The 25804-nt window shown below is 45.3% G+C and overlaps 1 protein-coding gene across 1 annotated transcript in view; it reads right to left on the bottom strand.

The window, feature by feature from the left end:
- LOC139263108 (cadherin-related family member 2-like) overlaps window positions 1-25804 on the bottom strand; it is a 273421-nt gene that overhangs the window by 64432 nt on the left and 183185 nt on the right. Inside the window, exons 20-21 of the mRNA XM_070878659.1 lie at window positions 10706-10755; window positions 31-191 (exon numbers count right to left, since the gene is read on the bottom strand). Coding sequence (XP_070734760.1) covers window positions 31-191; window positions 10706-10755 — 211 coding nt within the window. The remainder of the gene's footprint in view (window positions 1-30; window positions 192-10705; window positions 10756-25804) is intronic.

Genomic DNA, 25804 nt, shown 5'->3' with positions numbered 1-25804 from the left:
TAACAGAAATCCGAGTTAGATGTTACCTACCTTAGTCTGCCCTCCCAGATATACTTGCTGTTTAAAGATGTTTGAAAATAAAAAGATTCTGTTGCTGTTTTGTTGATTGGCAGTGCATCTGCTGCAGAAAAAGTGACTTCAGCAATGCTGAATGTAATAATGCCATTCTTTCCGGCATCACAGTCAGTGGCCTAAACATATATATAGAATTATTAAAATGATCCAGTTAATCATGCTCCAAATAATTGAAATCTATATGTTCAATTTACTACAGTTAAACCTTAGTAAGCTAGACAATGAAGTCCAATATATCCAAGCATACACATAAAAGGGTTAGATGCACATTACTAGGACAAAGGGGAACTTGCACGCAGCAAGGACTCTCCTATATTAATCATCTAAGAGTGGTCTTTATTGTACTTTTATTAAAAACATATATCTATATTGTTCACTTCCAGGGCCACTATCTGATTTCTATTTGAGTAATGAAACATGAGATGTGCATATTTCATGAAATGCTAACAAACCCATAGATTTACTCCGAGGTGGATCAAAGGACCAATTCTGTCCCGACAATAGGATCTGAACAAGGAATTGCGAAATTGACTGCAAATGCTAAATTATTAAAATGCAGTATGTCAGGAGCCACATTCTGATCTCTTTTACAAGATAAACAGTGAGAGGAGAATTGTCATCAACCAAGGCACTTATAGGCAAATAACATATCTAGTGGTGCCCTACTTATCATAGAAACGTAGAAATTTACAGCACAGAAAGAGGCCATTCGGCCATCGTGTCAGTGATGGCCGACAAACATAGAAACATAGAAAATAGGTGCAGGAGTAGGCCATTCGGCCCTTCGAGCCTGCACCACCATTCAATAAGATCATGGCTGATCATTCCCTCAGTACCCCTTTCCTGCTTTCTCTCCATACCCCTTGATCCCTTTAGCCATAAGGGCCAAATCTAACTCCCTCTTGAATATATCCAATGAACTGGCATCAACAACTCTCTGCGGTAGGGAATTCCACAGGTTAACAACTCTCTGAATGAAGAAGTTTCTCCTCATCTCAGTCCTAAATGGCTTACCCCTTATCCTTAGACTATGTCCCCTGGTTCTGGACTTCCCCAATAGCGGGAACATTCTTCCTGCATCCAACCTGTCCAGTCCCGTCAGAATTTTATATGTTTCTATGAGATCCCCTCTCATCCTTCTAAACTCCAGTAAATACAGGCCCAGTCGATCCAATCTCTCCTCATATGTCAGTCCGGCCATCCCGGGAATCAGTCTGGTGAACCTTTGCTGCACTCCCTCAATAGCAGGAATGTCCTTCCTCAGATTAGGAGACCAAAACTGAACACAATATTACAGCTGAGGCCTCACCTAGGCCCTGTACAACTGCAGTAAGATTTCCCTACTCCTATACTCAAATCCCCTAGCTATGAAGGCCAACATACTATTTGCCTTCTTCACCGTCTGCTGTACCGGCATGCCAACTTTCAATGACTGATGTACCATGACACCAAGGTCTCGTTGCACATCCCCTTTTCCAAAACTTCCGCCATTCAGATAATATTCTGCCTTCAAAGTGGATAACCTCACATTTAGTGGTATTATAGTGCATCTGCCATGCATTTTCCCACTCACCTAACCTGTCCAAGTCATCCTGCAGTCTCTTAGCGCCCTCCTCACAGCTCACACCGCCACCCAGTTTAGTGTAATTGCAAACTTGGAGATATTACACTCAATTCCTTCATCTAAATCTAGAGCTATCCAGCCTAATCCCACTTTCCAGCTTTTGGTCTGTAGCCCTGCAGGTTACGGCACTACAAGGAGATATCCAAGTACTTTTTAAATGTAGTAAGGATTTCTGCCTCTACTACCCTTTCAGGCAGTGAGTTCCATGCCCTCACCACCCTCTGGGTGAAAAAAAATTCTCCTCAAATCCCCTCTAAACCTCCTACCAATTACTTTAAATCTATGCCCCCTCCGCTAAGGGAAATAGGTGATTCCTATCTACTCTATCTTAGCCCCTCGTAATTTTATACACCTCAATTAGGTCTCCGCTCAGCCTCCTCTGTTCCAAAGAAAACAACCCCAGCCTATCCAATCTTTCCTCATAGCTAAAATTCTCCAGTCCTGGCAACATCCTCGTAAATCTCCTCTCTACCCTCTCCAGTGCAATCACATCTTTTCTGTAATGTGCTGACCAGAACTGCATGCAGTACTCCAGCTGTGGCCTAACCAGTGTTTTATACAGTTCAAGTATAACCTCCCTGGTCTTATATTCTATGTCTTGAAGGCAAGTATCCCATATGCCTTCTTAACCACCTTATCTATCTGTCCTGCTACCTTCAGAGATCTGTGGATATACACTCCAAGGTCCCTCTGTACTTCAGTGTCCTACCATTTAATGTGTATTCCCTTGCCTTGTTAGATCTCCCCAAATGCATTACTTCAAACTTCTCCAGATTGAATTCCATTTGCCACTGTTCTGTCTACTTGACCAGTTCATTGATATCTTCCTGCAGTCCGCAGCTTTCTTCCTCACTATCAACCACACGGCCGACAGGCTTGATCGGCCTCCTTGACTCTTTTTAAGAGCATCCAATGTGTACTGCGGAAAACCCTGACATGGTGCAGGTGAAATTATGACATGGGCACGGGCGCAAAACAAATCTCTGTCAACTCTGTCATGATTCTTTTTTGAGAGGAGAGACAAGAGAGGAGAGAATCGCATTGGTCGCCTGTTATTCAATAGAATTGAATATCGGGAATCTCATTCTGCTTGGTTTGTGCTTGTTATGTATGTAAACCTGTAAATGCCATGTCTAACCACCAGAGGGCTTATCCCCTGGAGTCCCAAGGGATCACACAATCCCTTGGGAGCACCTTTATATTAGGAGGCCTCACAGGCTGGAGAGGCACTCTGAGGTCTGTAATAAAGGACTACGGTCACACCTTACTTTGAGCTTGCAGTATCTAGTCTGACTCTTTATTCAAGACATAACAACTGGCAACGAGATACAGATAACGAAGCCCACTGCAACAATGCAGAGAACCGTGGGAATCCTGGAGGAATTCTCGGAGGGAGATGATTGGGAAACCTTCGTGGAGCAACTCAACCAATATTTTGTGGCCAACGTGCTGGAAGGAGAAGTGAACGCTGCCAAACGAAGGGCTATCCTCCTCACCGTTTGCGGGGCACCAACATATGGCCTCATAAAAACCTGCTCGCTCCAGCGAAACCCACAGACAAGTCGTACGATGAGTTGTGCACACTGGTCCAGGAGCATCTAAACCCGAAGGAAAGCGTTCTGATGGTGAGGTATCAGTTCTACACGTACAAGAGATCTAAAGGCCAGGAAGTGGTGAGCAAGGACATTACGAATTTGTAGGACACTTGGAGCACATGCTCAGGGCTTCTTCTTTGTACTTGGCATTGGCCATGAAGTAATACTTCACAAACTTTTGACTGTAGAGACCCCAACCTTGAGTAAAGCCATAGAAATATAGAAACATAGAAAATAGGTGCAGGAGTAGGCCATTCGGTCCTTCGAGCCTGCACCACCATTCAATAAGATCATGGCTGATCATTCACCTCAGTACCCCTTTCCTGCTTTCTCTCCATACCCCTTGATCCCTTTAGCCATAAGGGCCACATTTAACTCCCTCTTGAACATATCCAACGAACTGGCATCAATAACTCTCTGCGGTAGGGAATTCCGTAGGTTAACAATTCTCTGAGTGAAGAAGTTTCTCCTCATCTCAGTCCTAAATGGCCTACCCCTTATCCTTAGACTGTGTCTCCTGGTTCTGGACTTCCCCAACATCGGGAACATTCTTTCTGCATCTAACCTGTCCAGTCCCGTCAGAATTTTATATGTTTCTATGAGGTCCCCTCTCATCCTTCGAAACTCCAGTGAATAAAGGCCCAGTTGATCCAGTCTCTCCTCATATGTCAGTCCAGCCATCCTGAGAATCAGTCTGGTGAACCTTCGCTGCACTCCCTCAATAGCAAGAATGTCCATCTTCAGATCAGGAGACCAAAACTGAACAGAATATTCCAGGTGAGGCCTCACCAAGGCCCTGTACAACTGTAGTAAGACCTCCCTGCTCCCATACTCAAAACCCCGAGCTATGAAGGCCAACATACCATTTGCCTTCTTCACCGCCTGCTGTACCTGCATGCCAACTTTCAATGACTGATGTACCATGACACCCAGGTCTCGTTGCCCCTCCCCTTTTCCTAGTCTACCGCCATTCAGATAATATTCTGCCTTTGTGTTTTTGCCCCGAAAGTGGATAACCTCACATTTATCCACAGTATAATGCATCTGCCATGCATTTGACCACTCACCTAACCTGTCCAAGTCATCCTGCAGCCTCTTAGCATCCTCCTCACAGCTCACATCGCCACCCAGTTTAGTTTCATCTGGAAACTTGGAGATATTACACTCAATTCCTTCATCTAAATCATTAATGTATATTGTAAAGAGCTGGGGTCCCAGCACTGAGCCCTGCGGCACCCGACTAGTCACTGCCTGCCATTCTGAAAAGGACCCGTTTATACCGACTCTCTGCTTCCTGTCTGCCAACCAGTTCTCTATCCACGTCAGTACATTACCCCCAATACCATGTGCTTTAATTTTGCACACCAATCTCTTTTGTGGGACTTTGTCAAAAGCCTTTTGAAAGTTCAAATACACCACATCCACTGGTTCTCCCTTGTCCACTCTACGAGTTACATCCTCAAAAAATTCCAGAAGATTTGTCAAGTATGATTTCCCCTTCATAAATCCATGTTGACTTGGACCGATCCTGTCACTGCTTTCCAAATGCGCTGTTATTTCATCTTTAATAATTGATTCCAACATTTTCCCCACTACTGATATCAGGCTAACCAGTCTATAATTATCCGTTTTCTCTCTCCCTCCTTTTTTAAAAAGTGGTGTTACATTAGCTACCCTCCAGTCCATAGGAACTGATCCAGAGTCGATACACTGTTGGAAAATGATCACCAGTGCATCCACTATTTCTAGGGCCACTTCCTTAAGTACTCTGGGATGCAGACTATCAGGACCCGGGGATTTATCGGCCTTCAATCCCATCAATTTCCCTAACACAATTTCCCGTCTATTAAGGATATCCTTCAGTTCCTCCTTCTCATCCGACCCTCGGTCCCCTAGTACTTCCGGAAGGTTATTTGTGTCTTCCTTCGTGAAAACAGAACCAAAGTATTTGTTCAATTGGTCTGCCATTTCTTTGTTCCCCATTATAAATTCACCTGAATCTGACTGCAAGGGACCTACGTTTGTCTTCACTAATCTTTTTCTCTTCACATATCTGTAGAAGCTTTTGCAGTCAGTTTTTTGTTCCTGGCAAGCTTCCTCTCATACTCTGTTTTCCCCCTCCTAATTAAACCCTTTGTCCTCCTCTGCTGAATTCTAAATTTCACCCAGTCCTCAGGTTTGCTGCTTTTTCCGGCCAATTTATATGCCTCTTCTTTGGATTTAACACTATCCTTAATTTCCCTTGTTAGACACGGTTGAGTCCTCCAGACAGGGATGTATAATTGTTGAAGTTCATCCATGTGATCTTTAAATGTTTGCTATTGCCTATCCTCCGTCAACCCTCTAAGTGTCATTTGCCAGACTATTCTAGCCAATTCACGTCTCATACCATCGAAGTTACCTTTCCTTAATTTGAGGACCCTAGTCTCTGAATTAACTGTGTTACTCTCCATCTTAATAAGGAATTCTATCATATTATGGTTACTGTTTCCCAAGGGGCCTCGCACAACAAGATTGCTAATTAGTCCTTTCTCATTACACATCACCCAGTCTAGGATGGCCAGCCCTCTAGTTGGTTCCTTGAAATATTGGTCCAGAAAACCATCCCTAATACACTCCAGGAAATCCTCCTCCGTCGTATTGCTACCAGTTTGGTTAGCCCAATCTATATGTAGATTAACGTTGCCCATGATAACTGCTGTACCTTTATTGCACGCATCCCTAATTTCTTGTTTGATGCTGTCTCCAACCTCACTACTACTGTTTGGTGGTCTGTACACAACTCCCACTAGCGTTTTCTGCCCTTTGGTATTCCGCAGCTCTACCCATACAGATTCCACATCATCCAAGCTAATGTCCTTCCTTACTATTGCGTTAATTTCCTCTTTAACCAGCAACGCTATCCCACCTCCTTTTCCATAGCAATAGCCCAGGCGTTTATCGCCACAGTGACAATACCAAACAAATTTCTCAGCACACTAGTGCTGCTGCAAGTACTGTGAACAAAGTAACGTTGTTTTTGAAACGAAATGTACATGGCAGGATTTACACATCTGCAGCTGCACATCCGCAGATGACTCAGAGTCCACCATCAAGGGTGGTGAATGCAAGGCCATTAACACCTTGTTGGTGCTGCGGGGGTGATCATCATTTCCATTCATGCTGCTTTAAAGGATACGTTTGCAAGGGCTGTGGAACAATGGGACACCTCCAATGTTTGTGCAGGTGAGCTGCAAACCCTGCTAATCCTGCAAACCACCATGTTGCAGAGGAGGACAGATCCACGGTGGATCATGACAAACCAGAGCCTCAGACCGACGAGGCAGAGGCATATGTGGTACACATATTTACCACAAAGTGTCCTCCGATAATGCTGAAGGTTAAATTAAATGGACTCCTGGTGTCCATGGAGCTGGACACGGGCGCAAGCCAGTCCATAATGTGCAAAAAGACTTTCAATAAATTGTGGTGCAGCAAGGCTTCAAGGCCAGTCCTGACTCCCATTCGTACTAAACTGAGAATGTACACAAAGAAACTGATTCCTGTAGTTGGCAGTGCTACCATAAAGGTCTCCTATGATGGAGCGGTGCACGAGTTACCACTCTGGGTGGTACCGGGCGATGGCCCCACGCTGTTCGGCATGAGCTGGCTGAGAAAGATGCGCTTGAATTGGGACAACGTCCGAGCACTTTTGTTCGTTGACGAGACTTCATGTCCCCATGTCCTAAGCAAGTTCCCCTCGCTGTTCGAACCAGGCATCGGGAAGCTCCAAGGAGCAAAAATGCAGATCCATTTGATTCCGGGGGCACGACCCATCCATCACAAGGTGAGAGCGGTACCATACACAATGAGAGAGAGGGTGGAGATCGAGCTGGACAGGCTGCAACGAGAGGGCATTATTTCGCCGATCGAATTCAATGAGTGGGCCAATCCGATTGTTCCAGTCCTCAAGGGAGACGGCACCATCAGAATCTGTGGTGATTACAAAGTAACAATCAATCATTTCTCACTGCAGGATCAATACGACCTATTTGCAATGCTGGAGGGAGAGAAAACATTCACGAAGCTGGACTTGACCTCAGCCTACATGACGCAGGAGCTGGAGGAATCATCGAAAGGCCTCACCTGCATGAACACGTACAAAGGTCTCTTCATTTACAACAAATGCCCGTTTGGGATTCGATCGGCCGTGGCGATATTCCAGAGGAACATGGAAAGTTTGCTGAAGTCGGTCCCGTGCACTATGGTCTTCCAAGACGACATCTTAGTTACAGGTTGGGACACCGTTGAGCTACTGCAGAACCTGGAGGAGGTTCTTAGTCGGCTTAATCATTTGGGGCTCAAGCTTAAACGCTCGAAGTGCGATTTCCTGGCATCTGAAGTAGAGTTCCTGGGGAGCAGAATCGTGGCGGATGGCATCAGGCCCACCGATTCGAAGACGGAGGCAATCAAGAACACACTGAGACCAGAAAACGTGACGGAGCTGCGGTCGTTTCTAGGACTCCTGAACTATTTTGGTAATTTTTTACCGGGTCTTAGCACATTGTTAGAACCACTGCACTCTTTACTGCATAAAGGAGATGAATGGGTATGGGGTAAAAGCCAAGAAAATGCCTTTGAGAAAGTTAGAAAGCTGTTATGTTCAAACAAATTGTTTATGTTGTACGATCCATTTGGTACTAGCATATGATGTGTCGTCATACGGTGTCGGGTGTGTATTGCAACAAGCTAATGAATTTGGGAAATTGCAACCGGTTGCTTATGCATCCAGAAGTCTGTCTAAGGCTGAGAGGGCCTATAGTATGATCGAAAAAGAAGCATTAGCGTGTGTTTACGGGGTAAAGAAAATGCATCAATATCTGTTCGGGCTCAAATTTGAATTGAAAACCGACCATGAGCCACTTATATCCCTCTTTTCTGAAAATAAGGGGATAAATACGAATGCATCGGCCCGCATCCAGAGATGGGTGCTCACGTTGTCCGCATACAACTGCGCCATCCGCCACAGGTCAGGCACAGAAAACTATGCCAATGCTCTCAGTAGGCAGCCACTGCCCACCACAGGGATGGAGATGGCACAGCCCGCAGATTTAGTTATGGTAATGGAAGCATTTGAGAGTGAGCAATCACCTGTTACTGCCCAACAGATTAGAACCTGGACGAGCCAGGACCCCTTACTGTCCTTAGTAAAAAAAACTGTGTGCTCCACGGGAGTTGGTCTAGTGACCTGTTTGAGATGCAGGAAGAAATAAAGCCGTACCAGCGGCGCAAAGTGAAATGTCTATACAGGCAGACTGCCTCCTGTGGGGTAATCGGTTAGTGGTGCCAAAAAAAGGCAGGGACACTTTCATTAGTGATCTCCACAGCACCCACCCAGGCATCGTAATGATGAAAACGATAGCCAGATCCCAGGTGTGGTGACCCGGTATCGATGCAGACCTAGATTCCTGCGTGCACAAATGTAATACATGTTCCCAGTTAAGCAATGCACCCAGGGAAGTGCCACTAAGTTTATGATCCTGGCCCTCAAAACTGTGGTCTAGGATCCATGTCGACTATGCAGGCCCATTTTTGGGAAAAATGTTTTTAGTGGTGGTAGATGCATACTCCAAATGGATTGAATGTGTGATAATGTCGGCAAGCACGTCCGCTGCTACCATTGAAAGCCTACGGGCCATGTTTGCCACGCACGGCCTGCCTGATGTCCTTGTAAGTGACAATGGGCCATGCTTTACCAGTGCCGAATTCAAGGAGTTCATGACCCGCAATGGGATTAAACATGTCACATCTGCCCCGTTTAAACCAGCGTCCAATGGTCAGGCAGAACGAGCAGTTCAAACAATCAAGCAGAGCTTGAAAAGGGTAACTGAAGGCTCACTGCAGACTCGCTTATCCCGAGTTCTGCTTAGTTACCGCACAAGACCCACTCGCTCACTGGGGTCCCTCCCGCTGAACTGCTCATGAAAAGGGCACTTAAGACAAGGCTCTCGTCAGTCCACCCTGATCTACACGAACAGGTAGCGAGCAGGCAGCTTCAAGAGAATACATATCATGATCGCGCAAATGTGTCACGCAAAATTGAAATAAATGATCCTGTATTTGTGTTGAACTATGGACAAGATCCCAAGTGGCTTGCTGACACTGTTTGGCCAAAGAGGGGAGTAGGGTGTTTGTGGTCAAACTCGCAAATGGACTCACCTGCAGGAAACACTTGGGCCAAACCAAACTTGGATTTACGGACTCTCCAGAACAACCCACAATAGACTCCACCTTTTTCCAACCTCCAACACACACACAAGTGGCAACCGACCCAGCAGTTGACCACGAAGCAGAACCCATCACCCGCAGCAGCTCAGCAAGACTCACCACCCCCAGCAGCCCAGCAAGGCCAGCTGCGCAGCATTCCAGCGAGGTCCAACAAACGACTCACCAACACCTATGGTCACACCTTACTTTGAGCTTGCAGTATCTAGTCTGACTCTTTATTCAAGACATAACAGTGCACATGCCCAATTTGCACCGAGACGATCAACCAGGGAAAGGAAGGCCCCAGATCGACTCACATTGTGAATAGTTACACCACTGACTTGAGGGGGGGAGTGTTGTTATGTATGTCAACCTGTAAATACCATGTCTAACCACCAGAAGGCTTATCTCCTGGAGTCCCAAGGGATCCCACAATCCCTTGGGAGCACCTGTATATAAGGAGGCCTCACAGGCTGGAGAGGCACTCTGAGATCTGTAATAAAGGACTATGGTCACACCTTACTTTGAGCTTGCAGTATCTAGTCTGACTCTTTATTCAAGACATAACAGTGCACATGCCCAATTTCAATGAGTGCCTAGACTTCCGAAAAGGGTTGAAAGGGAACAATGTAACTGCGATGTAGGCAACTTTGGAGGTTCGGGGGTGTCTGACCAGGACCCAAATCTAAATCCCTAAGGGAGTTTCACTTCCGCTATTCCCAGTGCCAGTTCAATGAGTTCATCCCAGTCTAGAATGTGCTCAGCAAGAAGGAGGCAATTACAGAGGGTGGTAGAGGCAGAAACCCTCATGACAGAGTTGACAGAGATTTGTTTTGCACCCCTGCCCATGTCATAATTTCATCTTCACCATGTGACAGGGTTTTCCGCAGTGCATGTAGGATGCCCAGTGTTTCCAGTGTTCTGCCAGCCCTATGCCCTCTGGTGGCTTGGGCGAGTTTGTGCTCCAAACAGGCTCTGCCAAGAATTTTCAGCACAGGCCAAGACCTGTAATGTCTGAGTCCTGGCCAATTTCTAGTCACCGCCGCAGAAGCCCTGGCAGATTTATGCCCAGAGTGTGCCGCTGGCCTTATCGTGTAGGCCTAGGCTCAATCAAAATGTGCAAAGCCAATAAAATAAAACATTAAAGCGAATTGAAGTATCTTACCTCAAACACTGTGACCTCTAACCCCTCGGTGATAAATTCAGATACAACAACTGAAGGGAAACCAGAATCAGACATTACATTCCCTAGTGAATTATAGCATTTTATTTTTAGCCATGGTTATGATTAAATCACTTTAAACAAACACAAGTGCAATTATAAATTATAAAGCTAGTAACCAAGAAACAGTTAATGATTTTAATATATATATTTTTAAAGAAATACTGCATTCAGCTTAGCAAATTAGATTTTCCTTAATGTAGGACCAATGCCCTAATTTTGGTCCTTTGATGAACAATAGCTGGAAAATCAAGTGAAAAACTGAATAACAAAGCAAATTAATAATGATAGACCGAATTATATATTTGCCATTTTATATTAGGAATCTTTCTTAAACTGATTCTTTGCTAAAATATTATACTAAAACACTGTTATAGTACCCTTACATATTGTCCAGTCACTAACAGGCTACAGATGCTTCAGAGGTATAAAGGCAGTCATTTATGTAAATTAGTTACTTAAATTACTGTCAGCAGAAAATTAAGACAACTAGTTCCCATTATGCAGATCTACTGTCCCAGTGAGCTGCTGTATTTCAACATATGCTAACAAATGCAAATGACTCTGACATCATATGCTACTGATAATAAAGGCACAAAATGGTGTCCTGAAAAAGACAAAAAGCAAAAGGATTCTGCCAATTGGTCCCGAATAAATAACTCAAACATTTTGCCAAATATCAGTATGCTTTCGTGGGAACAGCGATGTTGCTACCAACACCCAAAGGAGGTGTTTGCACATAGACAATGGAAGTAAGGAACACACTGAATATGTGAGCTTCATTTAAATGCAGAAGGTTGTCAGAAAAGAGTCAATGACCTGGAAAAAAATTCTGGCCAAAAAAAAAAATCCAATGCAATGTCGCGAGATCACAAAGAAAAGTCTAACTTAAACCATTGAACGGGAACAACCATCCCAGAATCCTGAATATCACTTCAGCCATTTAACCCACTCCTGTTTTCCATTTGAGCACCTTGCAGGCCGTTCTATTTCTGTGTGTACGTTTTCCTTCTACTGTCCCTTTGGTCTATTCCTTTCTAAATCCTTTTCATCTGTAGTTTCTTCCAGTTCTGGGAAAAAGTCTACATCCAAAACATTAACTCATCTGTTCTTTCCACAAATGCTGACTGACTTGCTGAGTGTTTCGAGCATTTATTGTTTTGTCCCTCAGTCTCTCATGTCAGGTAAATTCAGATTAAAGTCTGCCTTTTCTTGCAATCTCTCGGTATTGTAAAAGTAGTTTAAAAAGCACTGTGCATAAATGTAGTGTATACAGAATGCCAAAATCTGACTAACGCACGTGGAAATAATCCAGCATAGAGTAGTTCTTGGTCGCACTTCACCAGATTTAGCAAGCTGCTGCCAATACAGCTGTCTGTATCCAGTCCCACTGCACACTCAGTAAGATTAGCAGCCTGCACAATGACAAGGTCAACCACAAGAGGGAGAAGCCACTCTTCTTAAACTCTCCCTCAACATCCCAGAATCTTGCAGAGGTGGCAGATGAAGTATAATGTGGATAAATGTGAGGTTATCCACTTTGGTGGTAAAAACAGAGAGACAGACTATTTTCTGAATGGTGACAGATTAGGAAAAGGGGAGGTGCAATTAGACCTGGGTGTCATGGTACATCAGTCATTGAAGGTTGGCATGCAGGTACAGCAGGCGGTTAAGAAAGCAAATGGCATGTTGGTCTTCATAGCGAGGGGATTTGAGTACAGGGGCAGGGAGGTGTTACTACAGTTGTACAGGGCCTTGGTGAGGCCACACCTGGAGTATTGTGTACAATTTTGGTCTCCTAACTTGAGGAAGGACATTCTTGCTATTGAGGGAGTGCAGCGAAGGTTCACCAGACTGATTCCCGGGATGGCGGGACTGACATATCAAGAAAGACTGGATCAACTGTGCTTGTATTCGCTGAAGTTCAGATGAGAGGGGATCTCATAGAAACGTTTAAAATTCTGACAGGTTTAGGCAGGTTAGATGCAGGAAGAATGTTCCCAATGTTGGGGAAGTCCAGAACCAGGGGTCACAGTCTAAGGATAAGGGGTAAGCCATTTAGGACCGAGATGAGGAGAAACTTCTTCACCCAGAGAGTGGTGAACCTGTGGAATTCTCTACCACAGGAAGTTGTTGAGGCCAATTCACTAAATATATTCAAAAAGGAGTTAGATGTAGTCCTTACTATTAGGGGGATCAAGGGGTATGGCGAGAAAACAGGAATGGGGTACTGAAGTTGCATGTTCAGCCATGAACTCATTGAATGGCGGTGCAGGCTCGAAGGGCCGAATGGTCTACTCCTGCACCTATTTTCTATGTTTCTATGTTTCTAGGTCTCTGCTGAAGCAGGCAGTGAATAGTATTCATGCCAGTGAGCAATTTATTATCACCATCATAGGCAGTCCCTCGAAATCGAGGAAGACTTGCTTCCACTTTAAAATTGAGATCTCAGGTACAATCCAATACAGGAATACAGTCTCTGTAACCCCAGATGGGGCAGGCAGTGGTTGAAGAAGCGGGTGGGTGGGGAGCTTGGTTTGCCGTACTCTCCTTCCGCTGTCTGCACTTGGTTTCCGTGTGCTCTCGGCGATGAGACTCAAGGTACTCAGCACCCTCCCAGATGCTCTTCCTCCAATTAGGGTGGTCTTGGGCTAGAGATTCCCAGGTGCCGGTAGGGATGTTACATTTTATCAATGAGGCTTTGAGGGTATCCTTGAAGCGTTTCCTCTGCCCACCTGGGGCTCGCTTGTCATGTAGGAGTTCCAAGTAGAGCACTTGCTTCGGAAGTCTCGTGGCGGGCATGCGGATGGTGTGGCCTGCTCAACAGAGCTGGTTGAGTATGGTCAGTGCTTCGATGCTGGGGATGTTGGCCTGGGCGAGAACACTGATGTTTGTGGTCTATCCTCCCAGTGGATTTGCAGGACCTTGCGGAGGCAGCGCTGGTGGTACTTCTCCAGCACTTTGAGGTGCCTGCTGTATAGTCCATGTCTCTGAGCCATATAGGCAATTTATTAACAATGAGGTGCACACTACTATAGTGTGTCTATGCAGTATCATAGTTGGCAGAATAGATAGGGTGTTTGGTCAATCTTCACACCATACTGATACATAACCAATAATCTCCCCCCATCCTCCCTGGAGCTCCAGGATGCAATTAGCTATTCAAAACTCCCTCTACAGACATTTTTGAAGGTCTTTCTACAGGGCAGAAATGGTGATGGGGGTGCCTGAGGAAGGATGAGGGGTAGGGGCAGGGGTTAGGAGACAAATGTACATTTCACTTGTCACTGAAGTGACCCTCTTCCTTCCCACATTATATCATGACTGATCCACCCAAAACCAGGCAACCAGCCTTTCTGTCTTCGAGAAAACACAAAAGAGATTCTTTATGCCAGTGTTTCCTGCAAGCACTTATACCCTATATTGTAATATAGGGATTATTACCGTTCGGGTAGTATTGTTAATGTTTTACAATAACTTGAATAGAATTCTTCCCCTAAAATGTAACTGAATGGCATACATTATACTGAACTATGTATTGAAGTGTTATGTACATATGATGTATTCAGTTGAATAAACCCCCTCAGATGAGCAAGGATAATTACAGTTACATCTGGATTGCTTTTATGCAGACTAAACCTATTTCATTTAGTGTCAGCTGAGGCTCAGTGGGTAGCACTCTCTAGGAGGGTGGGGCTAGGAGTGAGCAGGTGCTGCTGATTACTGCAGGAGTTGGAGTGAGTTTGTAACAAGTTGGTGGTGGGTTATTGGGTGTTTTTTTCAAAGTTTAGGGCCTATTTGGCTCATAAACATCAGCCAGATGGCTGCTGAGGGACCTGGAGTGCCAGGCCCCTCAGAGGACAATGCTCCAAATATGAATTTAATCAGGGGAGAGAATGCCTTGAGAAGGGAGAATATAAGGCCCAAAGATTTGGGCCGGGACCCCAGGAGGTTTGGAAAAGAAAACACAATGGTGGTTCATTGGCTGGATAAAGAGATGTGAGCTTGGGATATCATCCAGGCTGAACATGAGGACTGCGGTGATGGGAAGTTGCTTTGCTTGCTGACCAAAGCCAAATGTTGGATTTGATGTGACGGTCAGTGGCCGAGAGGAGGTGGAAAGAATTTTTCTGAGCCTGAAGGATGGTGAAAAGTACTTGGAAGAATCTTTGCTATATTCTGAAGAAGTGGTGGTTTTATTCTTAAACCTGCCGGTTTATGTTGAGGACGATGTGCTAATAAAAAGTTGGAGTCATGGGACATTAAACTTTGCTCAGTAATAAAGAGGAGATACTATCCTGGAATGCGGGTAGCCGATGGAACCCGTTATGTAAAAGTGCGGTTTCCAGAGGGGGTGAAGTCATTACTCTACAGCATGAAATTCGAGACAATTGAAGGAATGCAGTACTTCCGGGTTCTGAATGATAACCAGGTGAAGGTTATCTATTAATGTCTTGGACACGACCATCGAGTAAGAAGCTGTCGAGATCTGTACTGTTATAACTGTGGCAAGTCTGGACATATCGCTTGGAACTGCAAGGCAGAGAGCTGTGCGGTTTGTCACAAAGACCCCACCCGCTGTGTGGGAGACAGAAAGAAGCTCTTTGAGCGACGAGAAAATGGGAGAAGGAGCAGGAATTATGAATGGAGTGGCCAGAAGAGCGGAGCAGGCGGAGGATACAGCTGCCGAACGTAATGAGGAAAGAGTGCAAGAAGAGGCAGAAAATTGCGGAGCAGAAAACAGGATGGAGATGGTGGAAAACACACCAAATATGGTGGAAAAGGACAAAGTCAGAGGAGGTCATCATGGTCAGGGACAGAGTCGAGCCATAATATGGCTCACCTTCAAGTGTCCATGGGGGGAGCAGAGGCGGGTGTGGGGTTTGGAGTAAGTGTAAGTACTCCAAAGAGAGATGGGAAATTGTACATCTTGGGGAGCAGGAGGGGGCAAGACCAGGAGAGGGTGCAAGAGGCAGGAACCTTAAAGGGTCAGCAGGATGGGAACGGGGAGACAAAGATGCCAAAAGGGAGCAAGATGGGTGGAGATGTGCCATTGTCCCAGAGAGAGAAGAAACAGGGAGCAATGGTCAATGGTGGAGATGAGACCGAAGGGAGTGGCACTGTTGGAGAAACTTTGAAGGTATGAGGCGTGAATTGGCTAGGATAGATTGGCGAATGATACTTAAGGGGTTGACAGTAGATTGGCAATGGCAGACATTTAGAGACCGCATGGATGAACTACAATTATACATCCCTGTCTGGCGTAAAAATAAAAAAAGGAAGGTGGCTCAACCGTGGCTATCAAGGGAAATCAGGGATAGTATTAAAGCCAAGGAAATGGCATACAAATTGGCCAGAAATAGCAGCGAACCCAGGGACTGGGAGAAATTTAGAACTCAGCAGAGGAGGACAAAGGGTTTGATTAGGGCAGGGAAAATAGAGTACGAGAGGAAGCTTGCAGGGAACATTAAGACAGACTGCAAAAGCTTCTATCGATATGTAAAGAGAAAAAGGTTAGTAAAGACAAACGTAGGTCCTCTGCAGTCAGAATCAGGGGAAGTCATAACGGGGAACAAAGAAATGGCAGACCAATTGAACAAGTACTTTGGTTCGGTATTCACTAAGGAGGACACAAACAACCTTCCGGATATAAAAGGGGTCAGAGGGTCTAGTAATAAGGAGGAACTGAGGGAAATCCTTATTAATCAGGAAATTGTGTTGGGGAAATTGATGGGATTGAAGGCTGATAAATCCCCAGGGCCTGATGGTCTGCATCCCAGAGTACTTAAGGAGGTGGCCTTGGAAATAGCGGATGAATTGACAGTCATTTTCCAACATTCCATAGACTCTGGATCAGTTCCTATGGAGTGGAGGGTAGCCAATGTAACCCCACTTTTTAAGAAAGGAGGGAGAGAGAAAACAGGGAATTATAGACCGGTCAGCCTGACATTGGTAGTGGGTAAAATGATGGAATCAATTATTAAGGATGTCATAGCAATGCATTTGGAAAGAGGTGACATGATAGGTCCAAGTCAGCATGGATTTGTGAAAGGGAAATCATGCTTGACAAATCTTCTGGAATTTTTTGAGGATGTTTCCAGTAGAGTGGACAAGGGAGAACCAGTTGATGTGGTATATTTGGACTTTCAGAAGTTTTTCGACAAGGTCCCACACAAGAGATTAATGTGCAAAGTTAAAGCACATGTGATTGGGAGAAGTGTGCTGACGTGGATTGAGAACTGGTTGGCAGACAGAAAGCAAAGAGTAGGAGTAAATGGGTACTTTTCAGAATGGCAGGCAGTGACTAGTGGGGTACCGCAAGGTTCTGTGCTGGGGCCCCAGCTGTTTACATTGTACATTAATGATTTAGATGAGGGGATTAAATGTAGTATCTCCAAATTTGCGGATGACACTAAGTTGAGTGGCAGTGTGAGCTGCGAGGAGGATGCTATGAGGCTGCAGAGTGATTTGGATAGGTTAGGTGAGTGGGCAAATGCATGGCAGATGAAGTATAATGTAGATAAATGTGAGGTTATCCACTTTGGTGGTAAAAACAGAGGAGACAGACTATTATCTGAATGGTGACAGATTAGGAAAAGGGGAGGTGCAACGAGACCTGGGTGTCATGGTACATCAGTCATTGAAGGTTAGCATGCAGGTACAGCAGGCGGTTAAGAAAGCAAATGGCATGTTGGCCTTCATAGCGAGGGGATTTGAGTACGGGGCAGGGAGATGTTACTACAGTTGTATAGGGCCTTGGTGAGGCCACACCTGGAGTATTGTGTACAGTTTTGGTCTCCTAACTTGAGGAAGGACATTCTTGCTATTGAGGGAGTTCAGCGAAGGTTCACCAGACTGATTCCCGGGATGGCGGGATTAACGTATCAAGAAAAACTGGATCAACTGGGCTTGTATTCACTGGAGTTCAGAAGAATGAGAGGGGATCTCATAGAAATGTTTAAAATTCTGACGGGTTTAGAGACAGGTTAGATGCAGGAAGAATGTTCCCAATGTTGGGGAAGTCCAGAACCAGGGGTCACAGTCTAAGGATAAGGGGTAAGCCATTTAGGACCGAGATGAGGAGAAACTTCTTCACCCAGAGAGTGGTGAACCTGTGGAATTCTCTACCACAGAAAGTTGTTGAGGCCAATTCACTAAATATATTCAAAAAGGAGTTAGATGTAGTCCATCCTACTAGGGGGATCAAGGGGTATGGCGAGAAAGCAGGAATGGGGTACTGAAGTTGCATGTTCAGCCATGAACTCATTGAATGGTGCTGCAGGCTCAAAGGGCCGAATGGCCTACTCCTGCACCTATTTTCAAAGTTTCTATGTTTCTAAACCATGTTAGTCGGCGGAGTCTCTAAGGGAGATTCTGTATCTGACAGGGAACAGGGAGTTAGAGAAGAGCTCGAGAGTGAGGAGTCAGAGGAGGATGGAGACATGGAATTGCGGGGGGGGGGGCGGTGAGGGTGGGGAGGGCATCATGTGGTAAGGGAAAGGTTAGTGAGGGGCAGAAGGAGGAAGAAGGGCCAGTTCTGTGGCCTAAATTTAATGTAAGGAAGAGGCTGAAACTGCAGGGGAAGTTCAAGCAGGAGATGAAAAAGAGCCGGAGGCTGCAGGAGAAAGCAACAGCTGCCCAAAAGGTTGGGAAGGAGCATGGGAGGAGGGAAGGGCCAGAAATGTATTGATGATGGGGGGATTATCAGGCACACTTCTTTTATTAGCAGCAATGATTACATTGGTCTCAATTAATGTGAACGGACTGAGGGAGGAGAAGAAATTGCAGCAGTTGTTGCAGTGTTTTACAGGCACGGGCCTGCTGTGTCTGCAAGAAAGCTTTTGGGATGAGGAGATCCTAGAAAGAGTTCGGAAGGTTTGGAAGGGAGAAGTGTTTGCAAGTTGTGCAAATAATAACTGCAGAGGGGTGGCTGTTTTAGTGAGTTCGTCCATAAAAGAGAACATTGCATTGGTGGACAAGGACACTGAGGGGAGATTTTTTACAGCTAAAGGTACAAATGGATGAATTGAATTGTGAACTCTTTAATATCTATGTGCCGAATGACCATTGCAAGCGTCGTGAGTTTTTTCGGTGGTTATTCACAGAAGTGGCAGAGGCGGAAAACCTTGTATAGTGGAGGATTTTAATGTATTTTTATCTTGGACGGACACTCCAGAGAGATGATTGTAAAAATGATGACAAATTTAAATTTGAGAGACTTATAGAAGGATTGGAACCCCATAAAAAGCAAATTCTCCAGAAGAGATTGTGTAAGTGATGTTTAAAAACAGAGTCGAATAGATTTTGTGTTAATGCGGGAAGGGTTAAGTTCTGAGGTGATGGAGATTTATTATAAAAAAGTATTTTTTAGTGACCACTGGTTCTTAAAATTAGGAACAGTAGAGTTAAGATCAGTCAGGGGTGTAGATTTTAAACAATCAGTACCTGAAAGAAATTGCTTTTAAAGAAGGGATTTTAAATATAATAAAGAATGCTCGAAAGGAACCTTTATTCTTGAAAGAAAAAATTGTTTGGTGGGACAATTTCAAATATGAGGTAAAAGTTTTTTCGGTACATTATGGGAAAGAAAGAGCAACAGTTAACTGGCGTCAAGAAGAGAATATAAACAGAAGGTTTACAGATATCTATAAAGCAGTTGATGGAGGGGATAAGGGAGCAGAGACTAAGTGGAAGGTTTTAAAGGAATAGAGGGAATTATTGCAAGCTTAAAAATGCAAGGGGGCAATTCTCCGTGCAAAGGCTAAAATGCATTGGAGGGAGAAAGATGCACTAGATATTTTCTAGAGTAAGAGAAGTTGCGACAAAGGTTATCATTAATTGGAGATTTGAAGGTTGGGGGAAAGATCATTAATGAAAATGGGGAGATTATGGAGGCAGCTAGTAGCTTTTATCAAAAGTTATGTACAAAAGAAGACATATCCAAATTGGCAATGGAGAAGGTTAGTGCTTTTATTGAAGAGAGTTTAAAGGAGGATGAGAGAAGCATGTGTGACTAAGAAGTAGGATTAGCAGAAATAAAAGTAGCAATAAGTGGTATGAAGGGGGGGAAAGCCCAGGGTCTGATGCAGAATTTTATAAAGAACTTTTAGAGATTTTAAGTCCATTGGTCTTAGAGGTTTTAAAGGAGATTAAAAACTGAGGGAAGCCTGGCCCCATCTATGAGGAGAGATATCATAAGCTTAGCTTATAAAAATAAAGGGGATAGAAGGGATCTGAAGAATTAGAGGCCCATCGCATTATTAAATGTGGATTATAAGATCTTGGCGAGGGTTATGGAAAATCGTATGAGGGAAGTGATGCCGCAGATAGCTTCGCCCTCTCAGTCCTATGGAATCATAGGTTGGGACATCGCTTACTCTGTGGTCTCAATCCGAGATGCGATAGAACTCATGGAAGAGACTGGGAGGGAAGCTTATGTGCTAAAGATAGATCAAGAGAAAGCCTTTGATTGAGTCTTTCATGAGTTTTTATTGATGGTTTTGGAAGCATTTGGTTTTGGGGAAAACTTCATTGAATGGATAAGGATTTTTTATTCAAACACATTTAGCTGTGTTAAATGTAATGGTTTTTTATCCAAGTATTTTCCAATGCAGAGATCAGTGAGACAGGGTTGTCCCCTGTCCCCATTGTTGTACACATTGGTAGCAGAACCATTAGGTTACATGATGCGAAAGGAACAAGGCGTGGTCGGGATTGCGGTTCCCAGTTCCGGGCAGGTGTCAGTGATACAGCAATATGCAGATGACACGACCTTAATGTTGAGAGATGGGGAGTCCATGAGGAAAGCTATGGGAGTAGTGGAGGAGTATTGCAGAACTTCAGGAGCCAGAGTAAATTATACCAAGTCCCACTGCCTGGTTGTGGGAAGGAGATGGGGTGAGTGATTGGAGGAAAGCCCTTTTAAGGTGGTGGAGGTTTTAGAAGTTCTGGGGGTGCATATGGGGTGCAAGGAGGATAGGGATGAAGTGGGTGGACTAAATTGGGAACCGAAGTATATGAAAATTTAAAAGATTTTGAGAAGATGGGAAAGAAGATGGTTGAAAGTGCAAGGAAGAGCGACAGTGGTGGCAGGTCTCCTGCTATCTAAACTATGGTGCTTACTGACGGTGGAGGATATTCCTGAGTGGACAGAAAACTTTATCCGAGAGGCTTGTGTGAGGTATTTATGGGAAGGGGAACCAGCCTTGGTTGTTTACAATACCATCATTGGACAGTGAAATCAGGGAGGACTCAATTTCCCAGATAATAAGTTGAAGAAAAAATCCTTTAGAATTAAATGGGTGAAGAGATTTCTTCAGAAGTCAAATACAAGTTTTTGGAAGAGTTGTTTCCAGCATTTCTTTTTAATTAAGTGGGATAGAAGGACAGGGAATATTTTATATGGAATGCAACAATATGTTTTTGAAATCGATTAAACCTCTCCCTAGGTTTTATAAGGGGGTTGTAGACACTTGGGCCCAATTTTTGCAGTTTATGCCCAAAGATGCTGAGGAATTTTTAGAACAGCCCTTATTTTTGAACAGGTGGATCAACATTGAAGGAGAGGTATTATTTAATCATGCTTTTATAAAAGCCGGTATTATATATGTGAAAGATGTATTGTATGATGTAATTCCAGGTTGGTTGCCGGAAGTGGAAGTGACGGATATGGTTTGGGAGGAGGATCAGGAGGTAGAGGAAAAAGCAATTAAGATCACGTATGAGAAGAGTGTGAGGGCAATGCCACAGGATTGGATGAAAGAAATAAATTCGCAAATCACCAAAGGAGGTATAATGCGTCCCGCTTTTCCAAGCTTTCTGCTGGAGAAAGGGGAGGAGTTGGTCCAATTTGACAACTGTAATACCCGAGATTTCTGTGGGGTATTTAGAGAATGGAGATTCAAGACACCTGCTGGCCAGGAGTCTTGAATCTCCATTCTCTAAATACCGGCTGGATTGTTCCGGGAAATGGCCCCGCGCTTTTGGGAAGGAGCTGGCTAGCTGAGATGAACTGGAAATGGGGGGATGTGCACGCCATTTAATCTGTGGAGCGACGCTCATGCTCACAGGTACTACAAAAATTCGGGTCACTGTTTCAACCCGCTGTCGGAACGTTCAAGGGCACAAAAGTAGTTATACGCATCACCCCCGACGCCAGACCAGTGCAAAACAAAGCCAGAGCAGTGCCATACGTGATGCATGAGAAAATAGAGAGTGAACTGGACAGGCTGCTCAGAGAGGGCATAATTTTGCCCGTTAAATTCAGTGACTGGGCAAGTCCCATTGTTCCTGTCCTTAAAGCGGACGGCTCGGTTAGGATCTGCGGTGACTACAAAGCCACCATCAACCAGGTGTCCCTGCAGGGATAGTATTAAAGCCAAGGAAGTGGCATACAAATTGGCCAGAAATAGCAGCGAACCCGGGGACTGGGAGAAATTTAGAACTCAGCAGAGGAGGACAAAGGGTTTGATTAGGGCAGGGAAAATGGAGTACGAGAAGAAGCTTGCAGGGAACATTAAGACGGATTGCAAAAGTTTCTATCGATATGTAAAGAGAAAAAGGTTAGTAAAGACAAACGTAGGTCCCCTGCAGTCAGAATCAGGGGAAGTCATAACGGGGAACAAAGAAATGGCGGACCAATTGAACAAGTACTTTGGTTCGGTATTCACTGAGGAGGACACAAACAACCTTCCGGATATAAAAGGGGTCGGAGGGTCTAGTAAGGAGGAGGAACTTAGGGAAATCCTTATTAGTCGGGAAATTGTGTTGGGGAAATTGATGGGATTGAAGGCCGATAAATCCCCAGGGCCTGATGGACTGCATCCCAGAGTACTTAAGGAGGTGGCCTTGGAAATAGTGGATGCATTGACAGTCATTTTCCAACATTCCATAGACTCTGGATCAGTTCCTATGGAGTGGAGGGTAGCCAATGTAACCCCACTTTTTAAAAAATGAGGGAGAGAGAAAACAGGGAATTATAGACCGGTCAGCCTGACATCGGTAGTGGGTAAAATGATGGAATCAATTATTAAGGATGTCATAGCAGTGCATTTGGAAAGAGGTGATATGATAGGTCCAAGTCAGCATGGATTTGTGAAAGGGAAATCATGCTTGACAAATCTTCTGGAATTTTTTGAGGATGTTTCCAGTAGAGTGGACAAGGGAGAACCAGTTGATGTGGTATATTTGGACTTTCAGAAGGCTTTCGACAAGGTCCCACACAAGAGATTAATGTGCAAAGTTAAAGCACATGGGATTGGGGGTAGTGTGCTGACATGGATTGAGAACTGGTTGTCAGACAGGAAGCAAATAGTAGGAGTAAATGGGGACTTTTCAGAATGGCAGGCAGTGACTAGTGGGGTACTGCAAGGTTCTGTGCTGGGGCCCCAGCTGTTTACACTGTACATTAATGATTTAGACGAGGGGATTAAATGTAGTATCTCCAAATTTGCGGATGACACTAAGTTGGGTGACAGTGTGAGCTGCGAGGAGGATGCTATGAGGCTGCAGAGCGACTTGGATAGGTTAGGTGAGTGGGCAAATGCATGGCAGATGACGTATAATGTGGATAAATGTGAGGTTATCCACTTTGGTGGTAAAAACAGAGAGACAGACTATTATCTGAATGGTGACAGATTAGGAAAAGGGGAGGTGCAACGAGACCTGGGTGTCATGGTACATCAGTCATTGAAGGTTGGCATGCAGGTACAGCAGGGGGTTAAGAAAGCAAATGGCATGTTGGCCTTCATAGCGAGGGGATTTGAGTACAGGGGCAGGGAGTTGTTGCTACAGTTGTACAGGGCCTTGGTGAGGCCACACCTGGAGTATTGTGTACAGTTTTGGTCTCCTAACCTGAGGAAGGACATTCTTGCTATTGAGGGAGTGCAGCGAAGGTTCACCAGACTGATTCCCGGGATGGTAGGACTGACCTATCAAGAAAGACTGGATCAACTGGGCTTGTATTCACTGGAGTTCAGAAGAATGAGAGGGGACCTCATAGAAACATTTAAAATTCTGACGGGGTTAGACAGGTTAGATGCAGGAAGAATGTTCCCAATGTTGGGGAAGTCCAGAACCAGGGGACACAGTCTAAGGATAAGGGGTAAGCCATTTAGGACTGAGATGAGGAGGAATTTCTTCACCCAGAGAGTGGTGAACCTGTGGAATTCTCTACCACAGAAAGTTGTTGAGGCCAATTCACTAAATATATTCAAAAAGGAGTTAGATGGAATCCTTACTACTAGGGGAATCAAGGGGTATGGTGAGAAAGCAGGAATGGGGTACTGAAGTTGCATGTTCAGCCATGAACTCATTGAATGGCGGTGCAGGCTAGAAGGGCCAAATGGCCTACTCCTGCACCTATTTTCTATGTTTCTATGTTTCTAGGACCAATACCCGCTCCCGAGGGCGGAGGACCTTTTTGCCACATTGGCAGGTGGCAAGCTGTTCACTAAATTGGACCTCACTTCGGCCTACATGACTCAGGAACTGGCTGAAGAATCCAAGCTTCTGACCACTATCACAACGCACAAGGATTTGTTCATCTACAACAGGTGTCCTTTTGGCATCGTTCGGCGGCCACCATCTTTCAGAGAAACTTGGAAAGCTTGCTGAAATCCATTCCCGGCACAATCGTATTCCAGGACGACATCCTAATAACGGGTCGAGACACCAAGGAACATCTCCACAACCTGGAGGAGGTGCTACGTCGACTGGACCGAGTAGGCCTGCGGCTGAAGAAGACCAAGTGTGTGTTTTTGACCCCAGAGGTCGAGTTTTTGAGCAGGAGGGTTGCCGCAGACGTGATCCGGCCTACCGAATCCAAAACGGAGGCAATCCGTCGTGCGCCCCGGTCCGGCAACACATCGGAGTTGCGATCGTTCATGGGACTTTTGAACTATTTCGGGAACTTCCTGCCAAACTTAAGCACATTGTTGGAGCCATTACATGTGCTCCTGCATAAAGGTTGCAAATGGTTTTGGGGGGACTGTCAAGAACGGGCTTTCAACAGGGCACGGAACCTGCTTTGTTCTAACAAACTGTTAACATTGTATGACCCCTGTAAAAAACTAGTTTTAACATGCGATGCATCATCATACGGGGTTGGGTGTGTGTTGCAGTAGGGTAATGGAAATGGACAACTCCAACCGGTGGCTTATACCTCCAGGTCGCTCTCCCAGGCAGAGCGTGGATACGGCATGGTCAAAAAGGAAGCACTCGCTTGCGTTTATAGTGTGTAAAAAATGCACCAATACCTTTTCGGCAGACCGTTCGAGTTAGAAACGGACCACAAGCCGTTAACTTCTCTGTTGTCCGACAGCAAGGCGGTCAATACAAATGCGTCAGCTCGCATACAGCGATGGGCTCTCACGCTGGCTGCATATGAATACACCATACAGCACCTGCTGACGTGCTCAGCAGGCTTCCCCTTGCCTGCGGTGGAGCAAAGCGCTGAGATGGTCATGGCCGTTGAGGCTTTTGACACCGCAGGCTCCCCCATCAGAGCCCGCCAGATCAAACTCTGGACCAACAGGGATCCCCTCCTATCCATGATAAAGAAATGTGTCCTGACGGGGGATTGGACGCCCACGCATGGGGCGTGCCCCGAGGTGGTCAGACCGTTTCAGAGACGGATGGATGAGCTCTCCATCCAAGCCGACTGCCTGCTATGGGGCAGCCGAGTGGTCATGCCCCAGAAGGGGAGGGAAGCATTCATCAGGGAACTCCACAGCGAGCACCCTGGCATCGTGTTAATGAAGGCCATTGCCTGGTCACATGTATGGTGGCCGGGGATTGACTCAGACCTGGAACACTGGGTTCACAGGCGCACGACGTGTGCCCAGCTGGGCAACGTCCCCAGGGAGGCCCCGCTCAGCCCGTGGTCCTGGCCCACCAGGCCATGGTCATGCATCCACATGGACTATGCGGGCCCGTTCATGGGAAAAATGTTCTTGATAATTGTCAATGCATACTCGAAATGGATCGAGTGCATCATATTAAACTCGTGCATGACATCCATCACTGTGGAGAGCCTGCGCACGG

Source organism: Pristiophorus japonicus, chromosome 1 (genome assembly GCF_044704955.1).
Source record: "Pristiophorus japonicus isolate sPriJap1 chromosome 1, sPriJap1.hap1, whole genome shotgun sequence".
Taxonomy (NCBI): Eukaryota; Metazoa; Chordata; class Chondrichthyes; family Pristiophoridae; genus Pristiophorus; species Pristiophorus japonicus.
This window is presented reverse-complemented; position numbering and strand designations above follow the sequence as displayed.